Consider the following 24,823-nt stretch of genomic DNA (forward strand, 5'->3'; position numbering starts at 1 on the left):
GACCACCTGGGGTTCTTTAACGTGCACCTAAATCTAAGTACACGGGTGTTTGCGCATTTCGCCCCCATCGAAATGCGGCCGCCGTGGCCGGGATTCGATCCCGCGACCTCGTGCTCAGCAGCCCAACACCATAGCCACTGAGCAACCACGGCGGGTGCCCACTTGGTCAGACGTCCCTCGTTAAGCATCGGATCAACATTGGTGATGTTGTTCCCTTTCACCGCAGACCATATTGCGTGTCCACGGCAGAGCGACAAGTTATTCAACAGGAAATAAACAAGATGCTCGCCAGAGGCATTGCTGAACCCTCGTCGAGTGCCTGGGTGTCGCCGGTCGTGCTCGTTAAAAAGAAGATCACACGTGGCGTTCCTGCGTTGATTACCGCCACCTAAATGGAATCACTAAAAAGGACGTTTACCCATTACCACGGATGGACAACACTCTTGACTTTCTTCACGGTGCCAAATACTTTACGTCTATCGACTTTTCACCTGGTTATAGGCAGATTTCCCTCGATGAGCAACTTCAAGAAAAGACCGCTTTGGTCACTCCAGAGGGCCTCTATCAATTCAACATTGCGCCGTTAGGTTTATGCTAATACCCCGCCACGTTCTAACGGATGATGGACTCTTTGCTTCAAGGTTTGAAATGGTCAACTTGCCTATGTTACCTTGACCACTGTCCTTGTGTTTTCTCCCACATTTCAGACACACCTTGAGCGTGTCGCAGCTATCCTTGACGTCTTTTGCAAGGCTGGGCTCCAATTAAACTAATCGAAGTGCCACTTCGGGCGCCGACAGGTTACAGTGCTAGGCCATCTCGTCGATACTTCCGCAGTACTACCCACCCCGGAGAAGGTTCAAGCAGTAAAGGCTTTTCCTGTACCTCAGTCTGTCAATGACGTCCGGAGTTTTGTGGGGCTCTGATCTTGTATCTGAAGGTTCGTAAAAGATTTCGCAGCAATCGCTCGACCACTCATTGAACTTCTGAAGAAACACGTGCCTTTTACGTGGGGTTCCCCTCAGGCAGCCACATTTTCACTCCTTATCACGATTCTAGCCAATCGACCGGTCTTGGCCCACATTGACCCGTCCGCAACTACAGAGGTCCGAACCGATGCCAGTGATCATGGGATCGGTGCCATCTTATCACTACGCCATTACGGCCACCACCACGTTATAGCCTACACTAGCCGGCTCCTGACAACTGCAGTGCGCAACTATTCGATGACCAAGCGTGAATGTCTTGCTGTCGTCAGGGCTGTTTCAAAGTTCCAACCATATTTATGTGACAAGCCCTTCTCAGTAATCACAGGCCATCATGTTGGCTTTCACCGCTCAAAGATCCTCCTGGCCGGCTCAGTCGTCGGGCCCTCCGACTACAAGAATATCCCTACACAATGACTTACAAGTCGGGACGCCAACACCAGGACGCAGATTGCCTCTATCGCTACCCAGTCGAAGACGTGACCTCGGTGTCTGATACTGACACCGACACCTGTGTTCTCTTCGTTTTTCCACTGCTCCATGTCGCCGACGAGCAACACCGTGACCCGTTCTGCGTATCATCATTGACCGCCTTGAATCGTCACTTGCCGACAGTTCTCTTCGCTTATTCACACTTCAAGATGGCGTACTCTACCGCCACAACGTTCACCCCGACGGCCCTGCATTACTCCTTGTGATCCCTAAACACCTTCGCTCGGCTGTTCTCCATGAACTTGACGACCTCCCTACTGCCGGATACCTTGGTGTGTCACGTACCAATGACCGGATCCACCGACGCTTCCTTTGGCCAGGGCTTGCTCGCTCCGTTCGAAGATACGTAGCTGAGTGTGAGAAATTCCAGTGACGCAAGACGCCCTCGACGCTCCCTGCTGGTTGCCTCCAACCACTCGACATTCCCGCGGAACCATTCTTTCGTGTTTGTTTGTACTTACTTCGCCCTTTTCCTCTTTCCACCTCTTAGGACAGGTGGATCGCTGTGTCAACGGATTTCGCCACGCGATACGCCATCACCCGAGCGCTTCCTACAAGTTGCGCCACAGATGTCGCCGATTTCCTTCTACTAGTTAAATCAGTAGTTAAGCTAGTTAAGGTTAAGCAGGAGTGATTAAGGGCAGATAAAATGATGACGACGTTAAAGAAAATTGGCATAATGCATGTTAGTTACCTTAATAAATAATATTTAGTCTGCATTATTTACACTAAATAATAATCAAGGTTATTTAGGAATAATTAGACATAATTACGATTTAATAACATTAAATTGCTTAAGGCAGATAAGCATTACTGAGGAATATTACAATGACTTAAACTGAATTAAGAATCCTTACTCTAATAAATAGTTATTGTTTTGCCACACAAACAAAAGAAGCCGAGAAAACGTAGCCATCATACCATAAGAGACGTATAAGCGCAAGATGACCGACTTAAAAACATGCTTGTGCACTACCTGACAAATTAAGGGCAAATTGAATTTCGGCAGTAATGTTTCCAGGCAAGCGTAATTCAGGCTTCTCGCGACCTTTCAACTTCCATTTGGGAACAACGCATTCGCCGCTGTTGATACTCCCATAGCATGTCGGTGAGGCGTTCGGCACCGGCGACGTGAATGCGCTTTCAGTGTCTGTAATATTTATATACCATAGCAGCTACGAGGGGGGGGGGGAAATGAATAATGGACGAGTGTTTATTGCAGTGCATTGGTAGGAATCATTCACTGTTTTCCGATGCCGATGGCAATATTTTGCGAAACCGGCATTGTGAATTACCAATAAGTTTGGGTCATGAAAATTTGCAACCGTAGTGGATATTATATGTGCAAGTACTTTTTTGCTGCTTGTGAAAAGTATGAGATGTCAATGTGCAGGTGATGTCTTGTTGCTTTCTTCCTGTTGCATAAAGTTCTCTGTTCCAACTTTTATTAGTACTGATGACTAGATGTGTCAAGTAACTATTCACCACCCACCTCTGCTCATGTGACATTTTATACATGTCGTGTAATCCATGTAATTAAGGACACAGGGTTGGTATATTTCACTTTCAGGAGCTCAGCATTCCCTATGAAGCTGCGAAAAAAGACGCCAGTGAACCAGTGGATGCTACGGCCACTTCTTACGGTGAAACTATGCGAAGAACAGCAGCATTCAAATCGGATATGTGGATGTTTCGTCGTGAGGACACAAACAAGTTAGACAACTTGGTGGACATCTCCCAGTCTGCTAACACCAGGTGCATCCATGATGCCGGTTACGATTCCAACATCCGCATGCAGATGGCATTTCTGGACGCCCTAGATTATGAGATAAACAACCCTCTGAAGCCAATCTATGTGAGTATGGGTTTTGTACGTCACAAGGAGGAATACTCGTACACCCAGCCAAGGGCCACCCAACCAAGTCACATATATGTCAGCCTATTTAGTGCGTCGCGGAGCTTTGGAGACCTAGGAAAGAAAGTTAAGCTGAAAGGCAACTTTTATTCCCTTATTTATACACATGTAAAATGCTGAAAGGTATTTATGAGATAGCCGTTGAACCATTCTGATATTGTTCATTGCATTAAAGAAAGGAAGGCTTCTGCATGTCTTCTGTGAGAAAATGGATTCTATTTGATCAAATAAACGCAGTAAGACCTCACTCATTTCTCTGTCACACCTAGAAAAAGTGTGGCGAGCGTACAAGTTTATTCACGAGAAAAACACTATATCAAGCTTTAGGTTCAGGACATCGCAATTTGTGTTCTAGGGATAAAGTTGTTCTTACCGCAGTTGTTATACCATACAAATGACACTCATGCACTAATAAGGGAACTCTACGGAACACATGTTATCCAGATCTTTTCAAAAAATCAAGAAAAGAAGCTAGCATGAAACTAATACGAAAAGAGATAAATGAAAATATGCCTAATATTCGAAAAAAAACCACAACATTAGATAAATGCGCACATTTTCAGCACCATGCCTCGAAGAATGAGGATTTTGATTTGTTTTATCTATAACGCACACCTTCCCTTAAGAATAAATGAGTATTACGATTACAATTTCTCAACAGTGAAAGAAATCGTTACGACGAGAATGGTTGTGCATCATCTGATTTGTAAGTATACTGTGGAACTGAATAGGATACTTCTTTGCGCGCTGCTACTTGCGCTGCCAGGAACGTAATGCCCTAAAATGAAGCTTTACGGAAGGCCGTTTACCGCCAAAGTACGCAGAACGTTGTAGCTGGCGTGTAGTCAGTTCTGCTTGTGTCGGTGTTTCTAGCGGTAAATACGGCGCGAAAGACAAACATTGTGAAAGATGTCGTTCGACGTAGGAATAGTAACCAAATACTATCCCCTCCACAATCTCTCGAGAGACGTCATGTTTGCTATAACGTGCTAACATGGCCTGGTTGGCACATGTTTGAAGAAAATGAGTAACAGCGCTGGACAACGGGACGTGACTGAGGCAGATTAAGCACTGACTTCGGATTGTTATTTTATTGCGCACGCAGCAATATATACAGGTGCTCGAATAGGCAGGAGAAAGGAGAACTACTCATAGTAGGGACACGTTATCAGGAAGATAGCGACGGCGGAAAACGCAAAAGCAGCACAACTAAATGGTCGCCATTATCCACGTGCAAAATACTCGCGTTTCTGCGTGAGGAGCAATATCAAAGGTACACTCACGCACATATCGTCATTTTTGTTGATGCAAAATGCCTCATATATCACACTATCCACCACAGCATCTGAGTATTTTGCATTTGTAGAACAATAAACGACAACCACAACGGGAGCTATGCACGGCAAGGTGGGTGCCAACGTACCTCTTCATTAAATTTGAATGTTCACTTCGGCATTCATTAATGCAACGGCCGGTTTGGCCGGTATAGCAAAGACCACACGAGAGCGAAATCTTGTACACTAGGTCAGGGCAGTAATAAACACGCTTTTTAGTTAGTTTTTTATCACACGTGTGAGGTCCCGTGTCTTCAATTTTTAGCATATACTGGAGAAGTTGCACTTTTTCGAAGAAACAACTATTACGGCTTCCTTATGTGCTATCATTTTATACGAGACACTTGGCGGGTGCAAATAAGGCATGAACGCGGTCCTTCAATGCGAAATTTTCTTTCTTTTATTGTTACATTTCTCATGTCTTGGCAGTTTAAAGTCTCTTAATGTCATTCGGCAATGGTGGACTGGAAACCGTCCGGATAGCCTGCAATTAGCAGTCTTAGCACCTCGGCATCAAAACTGCCGCGCATGGTGCGAAAGCACGACCGTGACAAGGCAGCCCATAAACAAGATTTGGCAATCGCACGCTCCGCAAGTTTTGAATGCGCTGAGCTGTGAGGTAGGAGGCTCTTATAGAAGCCGGGGGTGGGGCGGGGGGGGGGGGGTGCATGCTGCCACCACACATGGTCGGATAAAAGCAGCTCAAGGTAAAGCAAGGGAAGTTTGTTATTACAGGGATGTTCAATAGTTATAGTTTCTTCCCACACGAACAAAACAAGTCAACAATTTGTCCAACGCAAAGCTGAGTGTCACAGGTGTTAGATCGTAAAAACTTGTCTAAAAATCTGAAAAGTTTTACAGCGGTTGTTTGTTGCAGGCATTCCATGAAGCTACAATAACTAGCTACGTCATAACTTAGTCACTAAGAGTGGGGGCAAGACACGAGCCCATTCATATACACGATCTTTTTGCATAAAATGTTATGTATTGCCCTTTATGTACTACGTGGAACCTAAATAAAATTGAGGAATTTGTAAGAAGTTTCAAATACTGATTACCCAAGAGTCCTGAAAACGGACGCACGCACAGGGGTCGATATACTCTAGAAGGATCGACATTTGGGCGAGTTGGTTGATATGGTCAAGATGGTCGATATACTCGCTCACCTTAGCGCATACTTGGTCCAGCCACAATGAATAATATTTTTTTTTCCCATGGACTGAAAAGCACCTCATTTCTGGCGAACACTCGTGCTGAACACAGAGTCCTACACTTCTTGTACCTTACTGATAAGGCAAGGGTATTCCACATCCAGGCCGAAGAGGGAGCACTGTAGGTACGTTTCCCGAAGTCGCGGCCAAGTGCCTTGCTCCTAAGCGATGATGTGGAAAGGAAGTTCTGCTTTGAGAGCCTTCGCCGAGAGAAAGACTGATAGGTTCACGCATTTTGTCGACCGCACTGAAGACGCTGGCTTTCAAATGCAGTCCCTTCGCGAAGTTTGGCAGCAGCCGCCTACACTCTTGAAGGCTTAACGTTGGGTACTAGGAAGTTGCTTTAACAGGCCGCGTCAGACTACTCGTTGTAGACGACAGTGGGTGCAAATACATGTTCGTTACCGATGTTTCATTGCGAAAATTCGTGCGACCCACCTAATTTTCAGCTTCTCTGGATTCACGTACAGTTGTGATCAAACGTTTGGGCACCATATCACCACTAAAAAATTAAAATATATTCTAGCGAAGCTCCGCGGCCTGAATATGATTTAATACAGTGTATTGGTCAAACGCGTACCTACGTTCGCGCTCTTGATTTCAGCCGGAGCGCCCAGGCTGTGATAGCAAAAAGTCACGGCATCTTTGATCCCCAACATTGCATCGCAACTGTGCACCGCATGATAGCTGCGATGAATATAAAAGCGGAACAATGAAGCTCATATCCTCCTATATGCAGCTGCCTTTTTTCTAAGAGAGCTGGGCGCTTCAGCTCCAGACATCGTGAGGTTGCGGGTAATCTTCTGCGTTACGAGTATTAACTTTTGCTCGAAAGCCACGAACTTGTTCACGATGGTTATTCAGGTCGAATAAAAATTCGCAGTTCCGGCTGAAAGGCGAAGCACCGATTGCGATAGCAAATTAGTAGATAGCGGTACGAAGCAAGGATGGTAATTTTATCGGTGACATAGACTGGTAAAAAATCGCCCACTAGTTAAACTAACAATGATAGAATGTGTAAGCGTGACTCAACGAGGACGTAACATGAAACAGACACGCAGAGTCAGCGCTGTCTTTGTCTACCTGCTTCTTTCTACGTCCTTGTTTAGTCGCGCTTACACATTATATAATGGGTCCCAATCCCCTAGCCCGCCAACGTGTTTTAACTTAATTAACCAGCACAGTGTAACGCGCGCACAGCCAAACATGAATACATCTCGCTCGATGAGCGCGGAAACTCGCTGTCAAAATTCTGGAGTGAGGAATCGCGACAACAGCAAGCGCATTGACCTTCGTGCATCTCTCGCTTCAACGCGAACAAGACGTCGAAAGTGCAGCGCACACAAAACTACCGGCACTACGCGCACTCTACAAACATCGCAGATCGCTTTGAACATGACGGCCGCGCGGTAGTACACTTTGGCCACGTCGCAGATCGGTTTCAGCACACACGAGCGCCGGCAACACGTCCCTACGGCGTCCGCCAAAGGCATCTACGACGGCACATCTTATGTTGCTGTAGAGCAAGCTGAGCAAGGACAACAGAAAGGCACATCTGACACACACCGTGCTGTGTGTGTCAGATGTGCCTTTTTGTTGTCCTTGTTCAGCTTACCCTACAACATAATAAGATAAGCCGAACAAACAAGCCCCTATAGCTACCTTTCTCTACTACAGCGTTTGCGTTTCGTGTGGCCAACGTGGACGCCGCGGTTGCCTTCACTCTGTACGGAGTGGCGGGGGAGGAGGGCATACACTCGCCCCCCTCCTTGCACACACAAGATACGGCGCGCACCAAACCGCCTTCGTGCTTTGCTAGCGCGACACCACATCGCCGGATCAAACCAACTTGCGAGAGGGGTGAGCCAAGAGCAAGCTTTTGCCCACACCTACAGCATACGGCACGCGGACGCTATGTAATTGCACTGATATTTCATGCAGATAACAACAGAAACCGAAAATGACGCAGTAAAAATAATGAATTCTGGTGTTTGACGTGCCGAAATCGTTACTCGATGCTGCTGCAAGCCGTAGTGGAGGACTCTGGATTATTTTGAACAATTGTTGATTTTTACAGTGCACCCAATCCAGGCCATACGGGCGTTCTGGCAATTCACCCTGGTTTACACGCAGCCGCCACGGCTGAAATTGGATGCTGCGTCCTTAGGCTTAGCAACGCTGCGTTATATCGACTGAGTCACCTCGACGAGTAACGGGGCACAAATAGCGAAAAGGACGCGGAATTCGAGTCAATCACTTGACGTACAGGAGTACTTCTAGCTGGGCTTGTTGGTGCATATGCAGTAAATATATTTAAGTACAACGTAGAACACGAACGTCCCGTCTCGTTTCTTCGCCCGTGTTCCAGCTTGCTCCATTTTATTGCCGTACCAACTATACCGACACTCCAGACGCATTTCTGCCGTTGCCGTCGCCGTGAGGTTGAGCATACACTCCAAGGGCGATAAAATCGCCACCGCACGCCGCATCTTTATGCGCAAGTCCAATCTTCCGAGGGTCAGCTGATGGTCACAGCTCCATCTCGCGCGCTCGAAAGAGGAAAGCAGGGACGGTTGCCAGATGTCAACAATAAAAAAAAGCCAAATGATCTCAAAATCAATACTTTCACGTATTTGAAAGCTGCTTGACTACAACACAGAAGGGGAAGAACCACGCAGCAAGAAGTGAATTTACCTTCGTGCGCCTCTCACTTCAACGCGAAAGAAACGTCGAATTCACAGCGCATACGAAGCTACCAGCACTGCGCGGACTCTGCAAAAATCACAGATTTCTTTGAAAATGAGGTCTGCGGGTGCACGCACGCTGGCCGCGCCGCAGATTGCTCTCAAGACACACCAGCACCGGAAACGCGTCTCTACGGCGTCCGCCATTCGCGTGGACAGCGGAGACGCAGCAGTTGTCTCCACTCTGTAAGGAGCGGCGCGTGAGGACGACATCGAGGCACCCTAGCAGCCGCCAGAGAAGAACGCCCTTCCTCCCTCGCGCACTACAAGCCAGGGCACGAATCTGGGCCGAGTTGCTCACTTGCGTATGTGAGATTGAACAGCGTTCGCCGGCTCACCCTCACACGCTTTCACTCATACGGAACCTCACGGTGACGGCAGAAATGTGCCTGGAGTGTCCATATAATTGCTAGCGCAATAAAAAGACATTCCTGTAGAGTCCCGATTCATACTTCTTACATCGGGTATCTACGCAAATCAATTGAATTTACAAAATACCCCGTTTGAATTAGCTTCCACAGCAACTTCTACCTTATAGTACGGCAGAGTTGGAACACCAGAGAAAATGTCCAGCTTGCTCAAAATCTTTGCAGCAGTCCCCACGCTCTGCCAGACCAAACATGAAGAAGCGCTTGCCCTGTGTGATTAGACATGCGGTTTCTCAAATCGTTCTTTGGCAATGTTAGATACGGGACCTTTTTCTGAGCACCCTTCGACTTCACCATACCACATCGAATCGCGCTACACCTAAGTAAGGAAGGCAGAAGCAGATTTACCCCGTTCCCGAGGCGCGCACGTGCAAACAAGTTGGCGGCCCCCACTTCGTGTGCCGTCGGTGGAGCTATTCACTGCTTGACCCTTCTCGAAAGTGAAGGGAAGGGACTCTTCCATCCTGGCACTGTTGCGGGTAAAGTGGGTCCCGAAGAAAGACGGCTGTAGTGCGTCGTGACAACCTGGTGGCATCGCCCCCTACCCACTATGGTGACAGAGCATTGCAAGTCAGCAAGGCAAAACCGCGGGGCGAAGAAAGCCCTCGGACAAACAACCGAGCAGCGTTTCTGTTCGCCGGGTGTGACTCCATCGCACGGGCACCTACCAGTCGCCGGAAATTGCGTCATATGAGCGGGCTCTCCCATTGGCCAAACGTGACTGTGTCTTATCGACACCGAAGGGCTTAAAAGACGCAGACCGGGAGTAGCAGAAGAGATTGCCAGAGCATTCCTAGAGCATTCCTTGATTGATCTCTCTCGAAATTCTTGCGACGGGCCGCAGCGCCGGAGTTGCTGCTGGCCCGTAATGACTTTAAGACTGGTAATTGACGCTCGCTGTAAATAATGTATATAAATCTCCCAAGTTTTCATCCCGAAGTCCTCCTCAACTCCTACAACAGGTTGCTAGCGGTGGGATCGCCTCCAAATGCATCAACTGGTGGCAGCGCTACGGATCATCCTTCGTCGAGAGAAATCCGGAGGAACCGGGAAGAGCGAAGAAGAGCCTTCGTCGAAAGAGGTCCTAAGGAACTGGGAGTAGTGAAGAAGTGCGAGCCTTCGACCCAGGGAGTCCTGAGGAACCGGGAAAGAGTGGACCAGCGAACCAGATGGCAGGGTGCTGCAACCGTAAGTGAGCGCGTGTTTTTTTTTTTTTCCTTTTGATTCGCCAGAGTCAAATGTTGCGTGTTCATTTTGTTAGTTGTGGGGATCGGGAATTCGTTGCATTGTGTGTTTGCACAAATTAATTAAGGAAAACAGTTCTAACCACCAGTCGGGGCAGCTGCCATGGATCTTAGAAGGTTGACAAGGTTAGACTTGTTGTTGGTGTGCGACGATTTGGGAGTTGAGGCGGACGAACAGATGAAAACGCCAGCTATCATAAAGGCGATTCAAGATGGTGGCAATGATGATAAAATTATTGAGCTTGCTTGGTAGGTGATACAAGAACCGCGGGAGCGTGAGCGTCATGAACGTGAGCGTGAGCGTCAGGAACGTGAGAGTGAGCGTTAAAATGCGAGAATGAACAGAAGCGTGAGCTTCAAGAACTTACTCTTAGATGTGAGCGTCAAAAACGTCAGCGTGAACGTCAAGGACGTGAAAACGAACGTGAACGTGCGTATCAAGAATGTAAGCGTGAGCGTGAACAAAAGTATCAGAGAGAGAAGACAGCATTGTTAAAAGAGATACAGTATTGTGATCAGTTAATGGCACTGAGACAACGCCTGTCTGAAAATTCTGTAGGCAGTGCAGAGCACAAGAATGAGAAAGTGTCTTGCGGATTTTCGCCAAAAGCCGACGAGAAGAGTGGTGCCTGTGAGATTGGCTGCACATTTATAGGTGAAGGGAAAAGGCTAGCTTCTAACGATGCCTTAGTGGCAACAGAGGCCGTTAAAGGCCGCAGTGAGAGCGACGAGCTGCTGTGCCAACAGAGCCCTGTAGAGACAGCTAGGCCAGCTGTGAATTAATTGGCACAGTCACCATGCGTGTGCGTCGCATGTAGCGCTAGCGAGGTAGTTAGCGAAGTACAGAGTACTGCTGACCCGACAGACGCAAGCACCCATGTCCGGACAGATCTGGGTGCCGAAGTGAAGTGCCAGCTGTACGATGAAGTTGAGGGTAGCTCACAGGATTGCGAGCTGCGTAGCTCGCGAGAAGACAACTGCATTGTTCAGGGATCGGTGCGGCTCTCCGCCAGTCTAGTTAGCCAAGAGAGGGGTGATTTAGTTATTAATCAGATTGTGCGGGTAAGAGACCGATCCGGGCCGACGAAATGTGTAACGGCCAGCACGAGGCGCGAGATGACGGCATGAAAGAGAGTTCGAGGAGAAAGCGCCGCAGAAAGAAGCGCCGAAAGGATCAGAATGCGGTGGCTAAAGCAGCGCCGCCAAAGACGGCGAGAGACCCAAAAGGGCAGGGCGCGAGGAAAAGTAAGGTGCGGTCGTCACTGACGATGTTGCGCATCAAACACGCTCGAGCCACAGGTCAAAAAGAGACCGAGAAGCATGTTCTGCACGGACGCGGGCAAAGGCCACGGGGCAGTTAAATTCCTCATCGTTCCGCCGTTCTTTTCGAAGCTCAGCATGTAGTACAAAGGAGCGCAAGGTGGCAAGACGAGACCAGGTGGGGAGTAGCGACGCGGTCAATCGAGGTCGGAATCAAAACGGGGCGCAAGGACGCAAATTGGCAGGAGACTAACGTCTTCGAGGAGCTGATAGTGAGTCAGCCCTTTCCTTGTTCCTCGGAAGCCAGAATCGCTTTGAAACCGCGACCACTTCGAGTAAAGCTCAAAAGTAAGTAAGTCTAAAACGTTTGGAACGGGAGGCAAACAGAGCTTCCGTAGGAGTGCAACGTTCTGTTTTGTTTTAATTTTTTGAGCATCGTATAATTTTCGCGATTTAAGTTTCTTTCACTAGGTAAAAGTTTGAGCTTTGTTTGTGTTTTGTTTCAGAAGCTCAGAGATTTGAAAGACGCATTTTTTTGTAAACATGTAGTATCGCGAGGTGTTCATTAAAAAGTAGATAGGCTTTCTTTTTTTGTGTGTAAGTAACCTGAGTGTCAAGGTTATTGTTGAGAGGCCTATCGTAGCGCGCGTGTGTTTTAGTTAACCTTCTTCTTTTTATAAGCGTTTTTTTTATTTTCTAATGTTAACCGCGTAGATTTTCAGTGAGTGCATTATTTGCACTCAGAAGCGTTCCTAGTTCCATTAGCGCGTGTCCTGCGTGGATAGAAGGAAGCAGATTTATGACTGAGTTGCTCGTGTGTGTTGAGGGCAGCCGTATTCTGACTTCTCTGGTTAGCCTGTCTGGAACTAGTAATTAGGAGACGCATTTTTTAAAAGTGTTCTGCAGAGTGCGTAAGTTACGCAAATTAAGTTCTCGTCTAAGGTACGTGTCCTGTATGGACTAGAGAAAGACACGTGAGTAGGCGTAATGAAAAGTTCGCCTACGACGCAAGTACGCGTTCTGTAGTGACCACAAGGCTAGCGCGCTTGTGATTACGTACTTGTGAAGTTGACCAGACTGTTCAGTGGCACCAATACGTGCGATAAGTACGCCACTGCGATAGGTTGGAAACATGCTGTTGGAGTAGTTAGGCCCCTTAGGTTATGTTTGGCTGTTTTCATTGTTTGTTTGCAACGAAGAAGACCTTTTGTTTTGCAACAACAATGTCACTCTAGCCCTGTTGGCATTCGGAGAGAAATGGATAGCGGTGTGGAAGGGTGGTTGGAACTGCTTTGTCGAAATTAGGGAAATAAGAGATCAGGGTTCATTTTGACTCAGTAATAGCCTGGCGAATCAGGGGTGAAGAGCCTGCGCTTACACGTGGTGCAGCACTGTGTTGTTTTGTTTGTTCGACGTATGTTCTTCAGGGCCCAGGATCCCGAAGTGCATCAAAAGAGGCTCGACACCAGTACCCTGCAGGTTCCTTCAGCGTTTCTCATGGCCAGCGAATTGAGTTCACCGGTCATTGCGAACTTCCTGGGTGAGGACGAGCGAGGACGGGACCTTTCTCTGAGCCCCCTTTGACTTCACCATACCACATCGAATCGCGTCACACCTAAGTAAAGAATGCAGAAGCAGAGCTACCCCGCTCCCGAGGTGCGCACGTGCAAACAAGTTGGCGGCCCCCACTTCGTGTGCAGCCGTGTGGAGCTATTCACTGCTTGACTCTTCCCGAAAGTGAAGGGAAGGGACTCTTCCGTCCTGGCACTGTTGTGGGTAAACTGGCTCCCGAAGGAAGACGACTGTAATGCGCCGTGACAAGCTGGCGGTGTCGCCCCCTACCCTCTATTGGGGCAGAGCATTGCAAGTCAGCAAGGCAAGACAGCAGGGAGAAGAAAGCCCTCGGACAAACAACCGAGCAGCGACTCTCATCGCCGGGTGTGTTCTCCATCGCACGGGCGCCTACCATTTGCCGAAAACGGCGTCACCTGAGCGGGCTCTCCCTTTTGCCAAACGTGAATGTGTCTTATGGACACCGAAGGGCTTAGAAGACACAGACCGTGAGCAGCAGAAGAGATTGCCAGAGCATTCCTAGAGCATTCCTTGATTGATCTCTCTCGAACTTCTTGCGACGGGCCGAAGTGTCCGAGTTGCTGCTGGTCCGTAATGACTTTAAGACTGTTAAATGACGCTCACTGCAAATAATGTAAATAAACCTCCCAAGTTTTCATCCCGAAGTCCTACTCAACTCCTACAGCAACCAAACCTGGCTGAACATGTGTTTGACGGCTGCCTTCGAAAGAGACTGTGCAAAGAAGGACAAAGCGAGCTCAGGCAGCAAGGGGGATATTTCTCGCTTGAAGGGATTTGCGGATTTGCGGACGCGGTGATTTGGTGGAAAACCATGCAATAGGCTTTGAGGAACCCTTTATAAACATTGGAAGGACCACGGGTGACATGCGTGAGAATACTTGATCTGTTGTGTAAGTCCGTATAATAGTTCGCCGTATGGCAGCCGACACGAAACATGCACTCGACAGCTGTCAGCCGCCCCGTTTCGCTTAATGAAGCACGCCGAAGCAGCAGCATATGGCGCCGAAACCAAAAGAAAAAGAAGAGAGCTCAGTGCTGAAATGACGTATAAGTATGGAAGCCACGGCTTAACACCATCCTCTAAGCGCCGGTATTGCCTAAAAACAATCTTCTAGATTGTATATTTATCTTAAGAGCAGCAGTTAGGTTTGTGTTTCAATAAACCAGCATTCCTTATTTTCGTTAGCGTTGACCTGGTCTTCAGGACATGGAAGTCCTTCAGCCAAAATAGCCCAAATAATGCCATGTAGCCAATTCGAAATTTTCGACGCCAACACACATACTTTAATTAATAATTTGGCGCCGTTGTATGTATATTACATTTATGTACCAACGTTTTGCATCTGAATAAACTTCAACTTCAACCTAACAAGTTGCCCAATTTGGCTGTCAATAGCCCAATCTGGCAACCCTGGAAGCGGCGACGAAGCGCCCTTCCTTCCGTTGCACGCCATCTACTACGGCGGCTGCTACGTAAGGCGCGGCGCGCGGGCGCCCATATGTGGAAAGTGATTTACGATGTGTACTAAGTGCGCAGATTGCTGATAGCTTCGTAGGCGCTGTGCTTTCGACGCTTAGTTTGCGTTTGCGCGAGACGCAGCACGTAGGTCAATTCGCTCGTTGATGCTACCGGACTTCCTCCCCTCAGCGTTTTGACAAAGAGTTTCTGCAGTCATTCAGTGTGATGCTTTCATGTTTACCACAGCGCTCATGACACCATGCTTGTCTGTTTATTTACCAAGCGAAGCTTCGCAAGCCTACAAAGTCGATAAATCTACCATGCTTACTTCGTGGAACGGTCTACTAATTTGCTTTCGCAATCGGTGCTTAGCCTTTTGGGCGAAACTGAGGCTTTTGATTGCAATAGCAATTTAATGGACACTCCAGGCGCAATTATGCCGTCACGTGGCCGTAAGGTTCCGTATCTGCAATTGAGAACATGCGAAGGGAGCTGCCGATCGCGGCTCATTCTTGCCCGTGCGAAAAAGAGGAAAGCGGGTAGGAAGCGCGCGGTCTCCCGTTCGAGGCACGCAACGTTGCGAGCCACAGGGAAAGAGAGGTAGGAGCCAGGTTCTGCTCCGGCTGCAACTGCGCACATGGCGGCCGCACACCGTCGCACCGCCCTACTTTCAGATCGTTGAAGGTAGACTCTAGGTGCGTCGGCGGCACGTATCTTTGTGTGCGCTGTGTGTTCTCGGCGCAGAGATTGCGTTGAAACGACAGACAGTATGAAAGTCACTTCAGTCGGCGCTGCTGCCGCGATTGACGGAGCGTGTCCGCGGTCATCAAGCATCATGTGTTCCAGTTTGCTGTCCGCGCTGGCACCAAGCTTGGTAAAAAATTTAGCAAGCGTATATTTAGATGATGGTACGGCCGATAAATCTACTAATTTGCTATCGTAATCGTTCCTTCGCCTTCCGGGTGAAACTAAGAGTTTTCGTATACCTGAGCAATCAATGCTCATTTCAATTTAGAAAGGCAAGGGCGGCCACCTGAATTCTAGCGTCGCAGTGTGGCTTAAGAGATGTCGTTATCCCGAGAACTTGGTAGTAGCCGAGTACCTGTAAGAGGTTTCGCGTCTAATGCCTACAAATACAAATAATTAGAACAATTAGAACCAACAAGCAAATAGTTATATAATAAGTCTTTGAAACGGACGAAGATAATGCAACAATAACTTTCGTAAAACTTTTTGATATTTGTTTGTCTGGCATTGGTAGGTTCAGGAAATCAGGCATTGTATAATTTTGCACTGCGAAACCAAAATAACATTAACATTGGGGCATAAGGTAGTCGGTGGTTCTGGTCGAAAAAGTACTGTTCTTTTCTAAATGTAAAACGATACTGTTAGGATGCACTTCCGACATACCATAAATAACAGTTGAAGTTCCGTGTGACCCGCCCAGGCGCCGTAAATATGACACGTGGCAGACACCACCCTAATTTTCCTGCAACAGCATATTTGGCTGCACAGATTTTAAGAGGCTTGGTTGAGGACAAATTGCTAGGCTGTCGATGAGTAAGAATTTCACCTACTGCACTCGAAAAGATAAAATAAATGTGATTGGAAAGTGTCCAGCACATATTAAAAATATTTCATACGACAATATCGCAGCTATCAAAAAACACTGACGTGATATTGAAGGATCATCACGATATACGCCTGTTCCACCCCATTGCACGTGAGGTCACAAATCCGCAACGTCATACTAATGTTATGGCGCTGGCAATTTTGACGCTGCTATTCCTGCTAAATAGGGTCGAGCAGACGCTTCGCTAAAGTAAACTCGTTGGGCACTGCTCTTTTGTCAGTATCCTTTCTAGGTACGGCTTTGCAGTCTGCGCGCTGTGGTTACTCTGATGTCGCCACCTTTAATAGATGGATACATGAAGGCTGCTTTTATCAATATAAAATGTACCTATTAAAAACACTTCTTTATTTTACGAGTGGTAACCATGATATGGTTATGAGGCGCGCAATATTGAAGAAATAAATAAATTTGACCACAAGGGGTTCTTTAACGTGCACACAGTGCACGGTGCATGGGCGTTTTGCATTTTGCCCCCATCGAAGCGTGGCCGCCACAGCCGGGCTTTGATCCCGCAACCTCATGCTTACCAGTGCGACACCAAAGCGTTTGAGCAATGAAGGGTGGTAAAAGGAACTACCAAACAATTTTCCTTAAAACGCCCTTAGTTCAATAAAACAGCCGACGTATTTTAAAGCGCAGATTGACGAACCGTATGCAATAAGAAAGGCCTTTTATCTTGGCCGAGGGTGAAACTACAACCATATTGTTTCGTGTAGAACGTAAGCCGTCCCAGGTGTCAAGCTAATACACTATTCCTTCCATTTATCATGTGGTCACTACTGTCCAACGACTTTTGCAAGCATGTATTTAAGTTTTCAGCCATTTTGTAATAAAGATCAATGTTGCAGCTATTCATGAGAATGTAACATTTTTTATTATTATTATTGTTTCATTTGTACATTTATTGCAGTATTGCCAGCTACATATTTTTCTGATCCAAAGCAAGACTGGTAGCAAGACTAACAGGCAATATGACAAGCAATATACAGTATATGCAGACTAGAGCGACTAGGAAGCCACAAGAAGTTATTAATAAAACAAATATTTTGTGCATGAACGCACACGTACACTATGGATGTGAAAAGACTCTGCCACGATAGTCACTAATGCTCTCCTGGAAGGAAATAAAGATAGGTTACAGGGCGCGACTGCAACATGTTTAGACCTCCACACGTGTAGAACGGCCGAAACATTCCATCATATTGTCGATTGAATCAACTATGATGCCGAAGGAAGAAGAAAACTGGAGCATACGAATAGCTCTTATGATGCATATAAATTTCAATTTCGTAAGAGGAATGATACAATATGGTTTTATGCTTAATTGTTGACTGTCGTTGGGGTTGTTGCACTGGAGTACTCTTTGTTGATGCAGCGTAAATATGTCGAACCTGTTGACAATGTTAGGATTAGGGGCTCATTCCCATCGCTCCTGATCCGTAGTCAAGATTGGAGTCCGGCATGAATTCGAAGGTAGCTGGCCCATGCCATCGTCCAACTTATCCACGCAGAGGACGTTGATGAAGGGAAGCACTGCTTCTCATCGAGAACGAGGAATAAGGGTTTATTTACAGTATTTATATCAGTCTAACATGACTGTTTGAGAAAGTACGTCAGTCTGACATGACTGCTTGAGAGAGAGTCTCTGTCCAACATGACTGCTGAAGAAAAGTGTGTCGAGCAACTGCACAACAGCAGTTTTTAAACACTCGGTCCTCCCGCGATACAAGTTGATGCGAACGTTAGTTTAGTCATCGCAAACTAGCCGCCTCTCCGCAGGACGGTTTGCACACACACATGTACACACACACGAGTTTACGGTCCGAAACCGACACCGAATGAATTTCATAGAACTCGGAGCCGTTCCGGGTAGCGCGTTGTATTGCGTCTTGGTCGGGGCGTGGGAAGGAGCGCAAAACGGCGTCCCCGCGGCTACTCGCGCACCCGTAGCAGATCAGGTCCGCGTTGGGGAGTTTGGTAACAGTAGTAGTAGTATAAAACTTTTATTAAAAAAAAATCACATTCAGGTGCAGTGGCTGGGTCCCTCAGTCCAGGGGCCCACTGGCGATCGCGGCACGCCGGGCTTGGTCGAGAAGGGCCAATTGGTCTTCCCGCACCGTGCTGGCTAGCCACACCTCCCACTGCCTACTGTTGGAGTTTTGCCCCATAAGGGGTGATTGGATTTCTTGTGGCCGACTCTGGCACGACCATGTGATATGGTCAAGAGATGGCCACCCTCCGCACCAAGGGCAAGTGTTGGAATACCGGGTGGGGTGTAAGTGGTGTAGTAGGAGTAAGTGTGGGTATGTACGGGTTTGTAGACGGCGCCAGTCCCGCATTTGCGCCGAGTCCAAGGATGTGTCTGGAAAGCTATACCGTTGCCTTCTTCGTCTCTGTGCCTCCAAGATATCTTTTGCTGTGATCGGGGATTCTACGAGAATGCGTTCCGTCGCTCGGATGCTATATTCTCGAGCGAGGCGGTCCGCCCTCGTTACCCCTCACTCCGGCGTGCGCCGGACACCACGTAATAGCGTGGTGTTCCGTGAGATTTCTTCCCAGGATTTTGATGGTGACTTTGGGCAGGGTGCAGGCCATGAAAAGGCGACATGCCGACTGCGAGTCGCTTAGTATTAACGCAGAACGTGCTCTATCTTCAGCGTCACGTATAGCCAGAGCCACCACAGTAGCCTCTGCTTTAGCCACCGACCCTGTTCTGACTGTTGCGGAAATAGTAGTTTGTGCGTTTGTGGCTACCACAGGGAAAGTTTTGCTATCCTGTTTGCACGCGTCCGTGTAATAAACCTACGGATTTCTACCGAACCTGCGTTTGAGGGTCCGGGCCCGTGCAAGGCGCCGTTGTCTGTGGTATTTCTCGCTCATGTTTTTAGGAATTGGGGACACAGAGATCTGAGCTCGTATGTTCGGTGGGAGGAGTTCTGTTTGGTCGTTACAATGTGCCGGTCTGAGTGGATACCCTAATCGACGGGGAAGTGTTCGACCTTGCTCCGTGGAATTGAGCCTTTCTCGCTGTGCAATCAGTGTTGCAGCCACGAGTTCTTCAAATGTGTTGGTAATGCCCATTGCATTAAAAAGGGTCGTGCTAGTGCAGATCGGTAGACCAAGCGCCGCCTTATAAGCTGAGCGTATAAGGGCATTTATTTTAGTTTCCTCTGAGTTTGATACTTTTTGGAATGGAAGGCCAAAGGTTACACGGCTTATGATAAATGCCTGTACGAGCCTTATCGTCTCTTCCTCCTTGAAGCCTTTTCTGTTTCTTGCTACTCAGTTTATCATCCTAGACACGCTGTTAACCGTTTTGCCGAGATTTGCGATGGTGTGCCCTACTGCTCCATTTTCCTATATCCATAGTCCCAGTATCCGAGCTTTAGATACCTCCTGTATTGTTTGACCTCCCAGAGCCAGCTTTATTGGAAGTCTATAGTCCTATCGTGTATACCGCGCTCTTACTCGGATTAGTTCGGACTTCTCCGGGGCGCAATTCATGCCAGCTTTTGTTACACGATCTTCAACAATGCTAATTGTCTTCTGGAGGCTTTCCTGACGTTCCCCTAAAGATCCCTTTGCGGTCCAGAGAGTTACGTCATCCGCGTGAATCGCATGTCCTAAGTTTGGGATCTGTTGTAGTTTCACCACTAGTCCTTTCATCCCTATATTGAAGAGTAGCGGCGAAAGAATTGAACCTTGCGGCGTTCCTCTTTTGGGGGTCTGTAAAACATCTGAGCGGGTGGATCCTACTCCTACCGTGGCTGTGCGGTTGACTAGAAAGGATTTTATGTATTCATAAGTGCGCTGTCCACAGTGCATGTTCGATAGTTCCGTTAAAATGCTTTCGTGCGAGATGGTATCGAAAGCTTTTTTGATATCTAATGCCACTATGAATCTGTCTGCATTTCCTCTCTCTGTGTTTAATACTTCTTCTTTCAGTAGGAGAAACACGTCCTGTACCGACATATGCTGTCTAAAGCCGAACATAGTTTCCGGGAAAAGGTTGTTGTTTTCCATGTACCTAGTGAGTCTCATCTGTATAACCTTTTCTCAAAAAGCTTACCCAGACACGAGTTGAGAGATATGGGTCAGAGGTTTTTTATGTCCCTCAGTTTCCCTGGTTTGGGTATTAGAATTATCTCTGCATGCTTCCATGCCTGTGGGATTTGACCTCCTTCAGTCCATAGATGTTTGCTAAAAAGATCTGTTAGCCCTGTTAAAGCATTGAGGCTAAGATTGCGAATCATGGCGTTTGTTATTTTGTCTGGTCCAGGCGCCGTATTTTTCTTGAAAGCTTGCGCTGCCGCGAAAATCTCTACCACCGATATAGAGGCATCTAGCTCCTCATTGTTCCGTCCTAAATATGTGGGAATCTCATGGTTTTGCGTCGAATTTGCTCCTATATACATGTCTTCTAGTGTGTCTAGGAGATGGGTGTCAGCGTCTCGAAATTCACATTCAAGTAATCGCAGATCTCGGTTAGTCGCTGTTTTTGTACTTGCAGGATCTATCATGCTTCTCAAAATGGCCCATGTATTTTTTGTGTGTAAGGTTCCTTGTAGAGATTCACAGAATTGGCGCCAATTATTGTTTTCTAATGTTTGTGCATAAGCATTAGCCTCCTGTGTTACATGAGCTATACGTATTTTGAGCTTTCTATTTAATCTTTGTCTTTTCCATCGTCTAGTCAGGCTTCTGCGTGCTTCGCATAAGTGTATGGGGCGGCTGTCTACCGCTGTTATATCTGATGTTGTAGCAATCTCCCTCGTTGCTCTTTCGTGTGTTTCGCGTATTTGCTCCACCAAGGTTTCAATATCTTCTGTGAAAATGAGCTGCTCTTGTTTATATCGATATACAGTCCAGTCTGTAATGCAAGCCCTCCCTAGGGAGCGACGGATTTTGGGGGAATTGATACCTATCGAGACAATGTTATGGTCACTGCCCAAATTTTCCTCCAAATTTGTCCACCGCGTCTCCCCTGGATGGCTCGAGAAAGCTAGATCTGGGGTTGTATCCGCCGCTACACTATTGCCTGAACGTGTGTAACACCCCGGTATTGTAATGAGTTCTAACCCGTATCGATCTGTCGTCTCAACTAGTGATTTCCCCTTCAATGAGTCTTTGTTGTAACCCCAGGCGGAGTGTGGTGCATTGAAGTCACCAACCACTAGCAGCTTGTGTTTTCGCTCCATGTCTGATATTGCATAAATTAGTAGGGTATCGAAGCACGGTGCTCGCTCTCGAGGAGGACTGCATATATTTACAATTACAGTCTTGGCTTTATTTCTTTTGCATGACCAGACCGTTAGTATTTGATGCTGTGTGTCGTGCTGTGGCATATACGTGACGCTGAGGGCCAGGTCTTTTCTCGCATAGCTGGCGACCCTAGGATAATCAGGATTGGAATACGTCTCGTATCCTTTTAGTTTTTGTGTAATTTGCCCAATTTCTTGTACACATATAATGTCGGGTAGGACTGACGCTTACTGTATATATTGTGCAAGGGCAGCATGTTTGTTACGTAAAGGACGGCAATTCCACTGCCATACCTCAAGGTTTTCAGTGTTTCTGTGTGTCGTATCAGCCATGAATGGTACTTTCGCTATCCGTCGTCTCTATCACTTTAGGATGACGCGTACGAGCTCCTGGGCTATCATCATTGCGTTTTCGTGTGGTTACTTTGATGCAGCTTAGGGAGTCGTCTACGTGTCTCTTAAGAGCACGTAATTCTGCGAACATTTTCTGTATATGTGTGATTGTTTCCAGCTGCTTGTCTATGAGCTCTTCTTGTGTTGGTGTGGGTTTACTAACATGTGTTGTAGACGCTTCTTTTGTTTTGTTTGCGAGGTCGTGTATGAATTGCTTAAGGGCAGCCATCTCTTTCTTCAATTCTGCCAGACTGGCTTTTAGTGATCTATTTTCTTCTACAAGTTTCTGATCCGCTACCGATTTGTGATTCGTATGATGTTGTGCAGTGGGAGCTGCAACTTGCGCCCGGCTTACCTTTGGTACCGCCATTCGTGGTTGGCCAATGGTTTCCCTGGACTGAGGGTGTTGAGGTGTTGCGTTCTTCATCTTGGACTTCTCTGGTCCCCGCCCGGTTTCTTGACGGTGTACTTCCGGGAAATTTTCCTGGTCGAAGGGAATAGATCCTTCCATGGTATATCCGTGCTCTTCTTGCTCCGACTCGAACCACCTTTGTTTACGCTTGAGGCTGCGTTCCTTTGATGGCTTCCGTTCTTGGCGTCCTGACGACGGTTCTGGTCGGCGAACCTGTTTCAGACGCTTTCTGCAGCTTCGGTCCCCCGTTAGGTAGGCTTCACCTTACGAGGCACACTTCGGGTTACTTTCGTGTCCGTCTGCAGGACTTTCCGTTCCACAAATCCTACACACACACAGTTCCGGTCGTGGGCACATATCAGTTCTGTGACCCACCCTTTGACATGTTTTGCAGACTTGCACTGTATTTCGATACAGATAGCAGGCCATTTCGCCTCCCTCGTAGTAGACATATCTTGGTACTAGGTTTCCGAAGAATACAATGACGACACTCTTAGTGTCCCCAAGCATTCGTGCGTGAGCGACTCCCACATTTAGCGTGCGCACTCTGATTTTCGATTTAACGACGTCTGAGGGCGTATGTGGGGTGAGTCCGTGGGTTACCCCCCGAACTGCTCCGTCCCCCAGAGCTACATACGCTTTCACCGCATGGGGTTTTCCATTGATCTTGAGTGATGTAATCTGGCGCAATATGTTTGCGACTTCCTTTTCTGGGGTTGAAACAATTCCAATGTTCGATCCAGGCTTAATACGCAGCACAAACTGCTCACCTAGGATCTTTTCATTGCAAGCCTCTATAATAGCACGGGCCATCACGGAAGTTGTAATTGCTCGAAAAGGTAGTCTTTGATGCGGTCTCACAGTGACCTTGAAATCGTCCTTTGGCAAGGGCGGTAGTTTCTTCCCGTTGCGTTTCGGGCGAAATCTTGGCTTGTCAGCGTTCTTTGGAGATTCGTTGTTCCGGTGCTCCTGCGCACGTTCTCTCCGTTGCATTTTTCTTTCCCTGATGGACACAACTGTGGTCCATCTCTCTTGGGCGTCTTGAATGCGTTTGTCGGTCGTATTTTCACCGCTGTTGATGGTGGACGGTGATGGGCTTATCCCTGCGTCGGTGGTCATCGCTTGGTGTGGTCGGATGTCCGTGCAATCCATGTGTTCTTCGGTGTTGGAATCATGGCTGGTCGAGGCTCTTCCCCCTGAACCGCTTTTCGCACAACACGGAGGAGTTTGAGACGCCATCTGCGTCGGCGTCGCGGCGGTGGCGGAGTCGCAGCGGGCGTCGCGGCTGCCGCCGCTCGCTACACATCGGTAGGCTTACACTGGCTCGCTTGTGGAGGTAGCTATCCCTTGGCCGTATTTCCGTGAAAAAGGGTCCAAGCGCCAAAATCCTGGCCTCCCTGGCTGCCGCTTGACTTCCCGGAAACGATGAGGTGCACTTTTCGTAGGTTCTAAGAACTGGACCACACGAAAAACATGGAAATTGCGGAGCGTGATGCGAGTGCGTCCTCACTCCTCGATGCCTTTGGCGCGTCACCTTGGTAACAGTAGTTGGCGGTGGTTTCAGCACAAAGCCTGCTTCATCGAACGCATCCTAGCTGAAGCAACGGAGAGTGGAGGATGCGTGTATTGTTCCCCGACACAAAGCCGATTTAGTCACGCTGTGGCTAGAGGTTGGCGGCGACGCTCCCGGAATGTTGCCACCATAGTCGTAACTGGTTGGCAAACTTGCACTGCAGCTGGCCATTCTTAACACCAATAATGCGAGACACAGTACCCTGCCACTATACATGAGCTGTGCATCTCATCGACACATAACAGTAGTCACCATCCCCAGTATGCCAATGGCTATAGGCGTCCACACGCCAACATTCAACCTAGACGCCAGCGCTCGGTTCTCCCTTGCGGAACGATTTGACCTCCAACGGGTGTATGTTTCCGCTGCTTCCCTTCACGGTCGCGCCCGCGTCCAGTTCGCGCTTCGCGCGAGACGTCTCTTGTTTGCGACGGGGTCTTTTCGGATGGCCGGAGATTATTATTGTTTTGTTAACTGTCACGCCAGCAGTGTAAACACGAAAGGGTTGATGCCACCAGTGAAATGCTGATGATTAACAATAAAATGGTACGAAAATATCAGAAGACAGACATGGATTACATCGGTGCGCCGAACGAAGTAAACAACTGGCAAACGAAGCGAGCTCATTCATTGGTCACGCGTGAGTGTATGACGGTTCTTATATGTAACCCACATGAATTTCATGATGACGCGGTAACAATCCTTTTATTCATATGAGAAACATTCAGTTGTTCGACCAGCGCTTGTCCTGTCTTCTTTCCGTGTTTCGTTTTTGTGTGCACTGCCCATGAATGGAAACCACTTCTGTTGCATGCGCTAGCGGTGGCCGAAGTTCACGCATGCCGAGAGATCGCACGATGCATTAACATGACAGAAGTTAATTCC

At 47.8% G+C, this 24,823-nt stretch overlaps 1 protein-coding gene across 3 annotated transcripts in view; it reads left to right on the forward strand.

Annotated features, from left to right (window-relative positions):
• The window catches only part of LOC139061299 (calcium-activated chloride channel regulator 1-like), a 332,028-nt gene that overhangs the window by 246,824 nt on the left and 60,381 nt on the right, over positions 1-24,823 (forward strand). For all 3 annotated transcript variants that reach the window (XM_070541075.1, XM_070541076.1, XM_070541074.1), the window contains one exon: positions 3,049-3,333. In XM_070541075.1, the coding sequence (XP_070397176.1) occupies positions 3,049-3,333 (285 nt within the window). The remainder of the gene's footprint in view (positions 1-3,048; positions 3,334-24,823) is intronic.

Source organism: Dermacentor albipictus, chromosome 6, assembly GCF_038994185.2.
Source record: "Dermacentor albipictus isolate Rhodes 1998 colony chromosome 6, USDA_Dalb.pri_finalv2, whole genome shotgun sequence".
Taxonomy (NCBI): Eukaryota; Metazoa; Arthropoda; class Arachnida; order Ixodida; family Ixodidae; genus Dermacentor; species Dermacentor albipictus.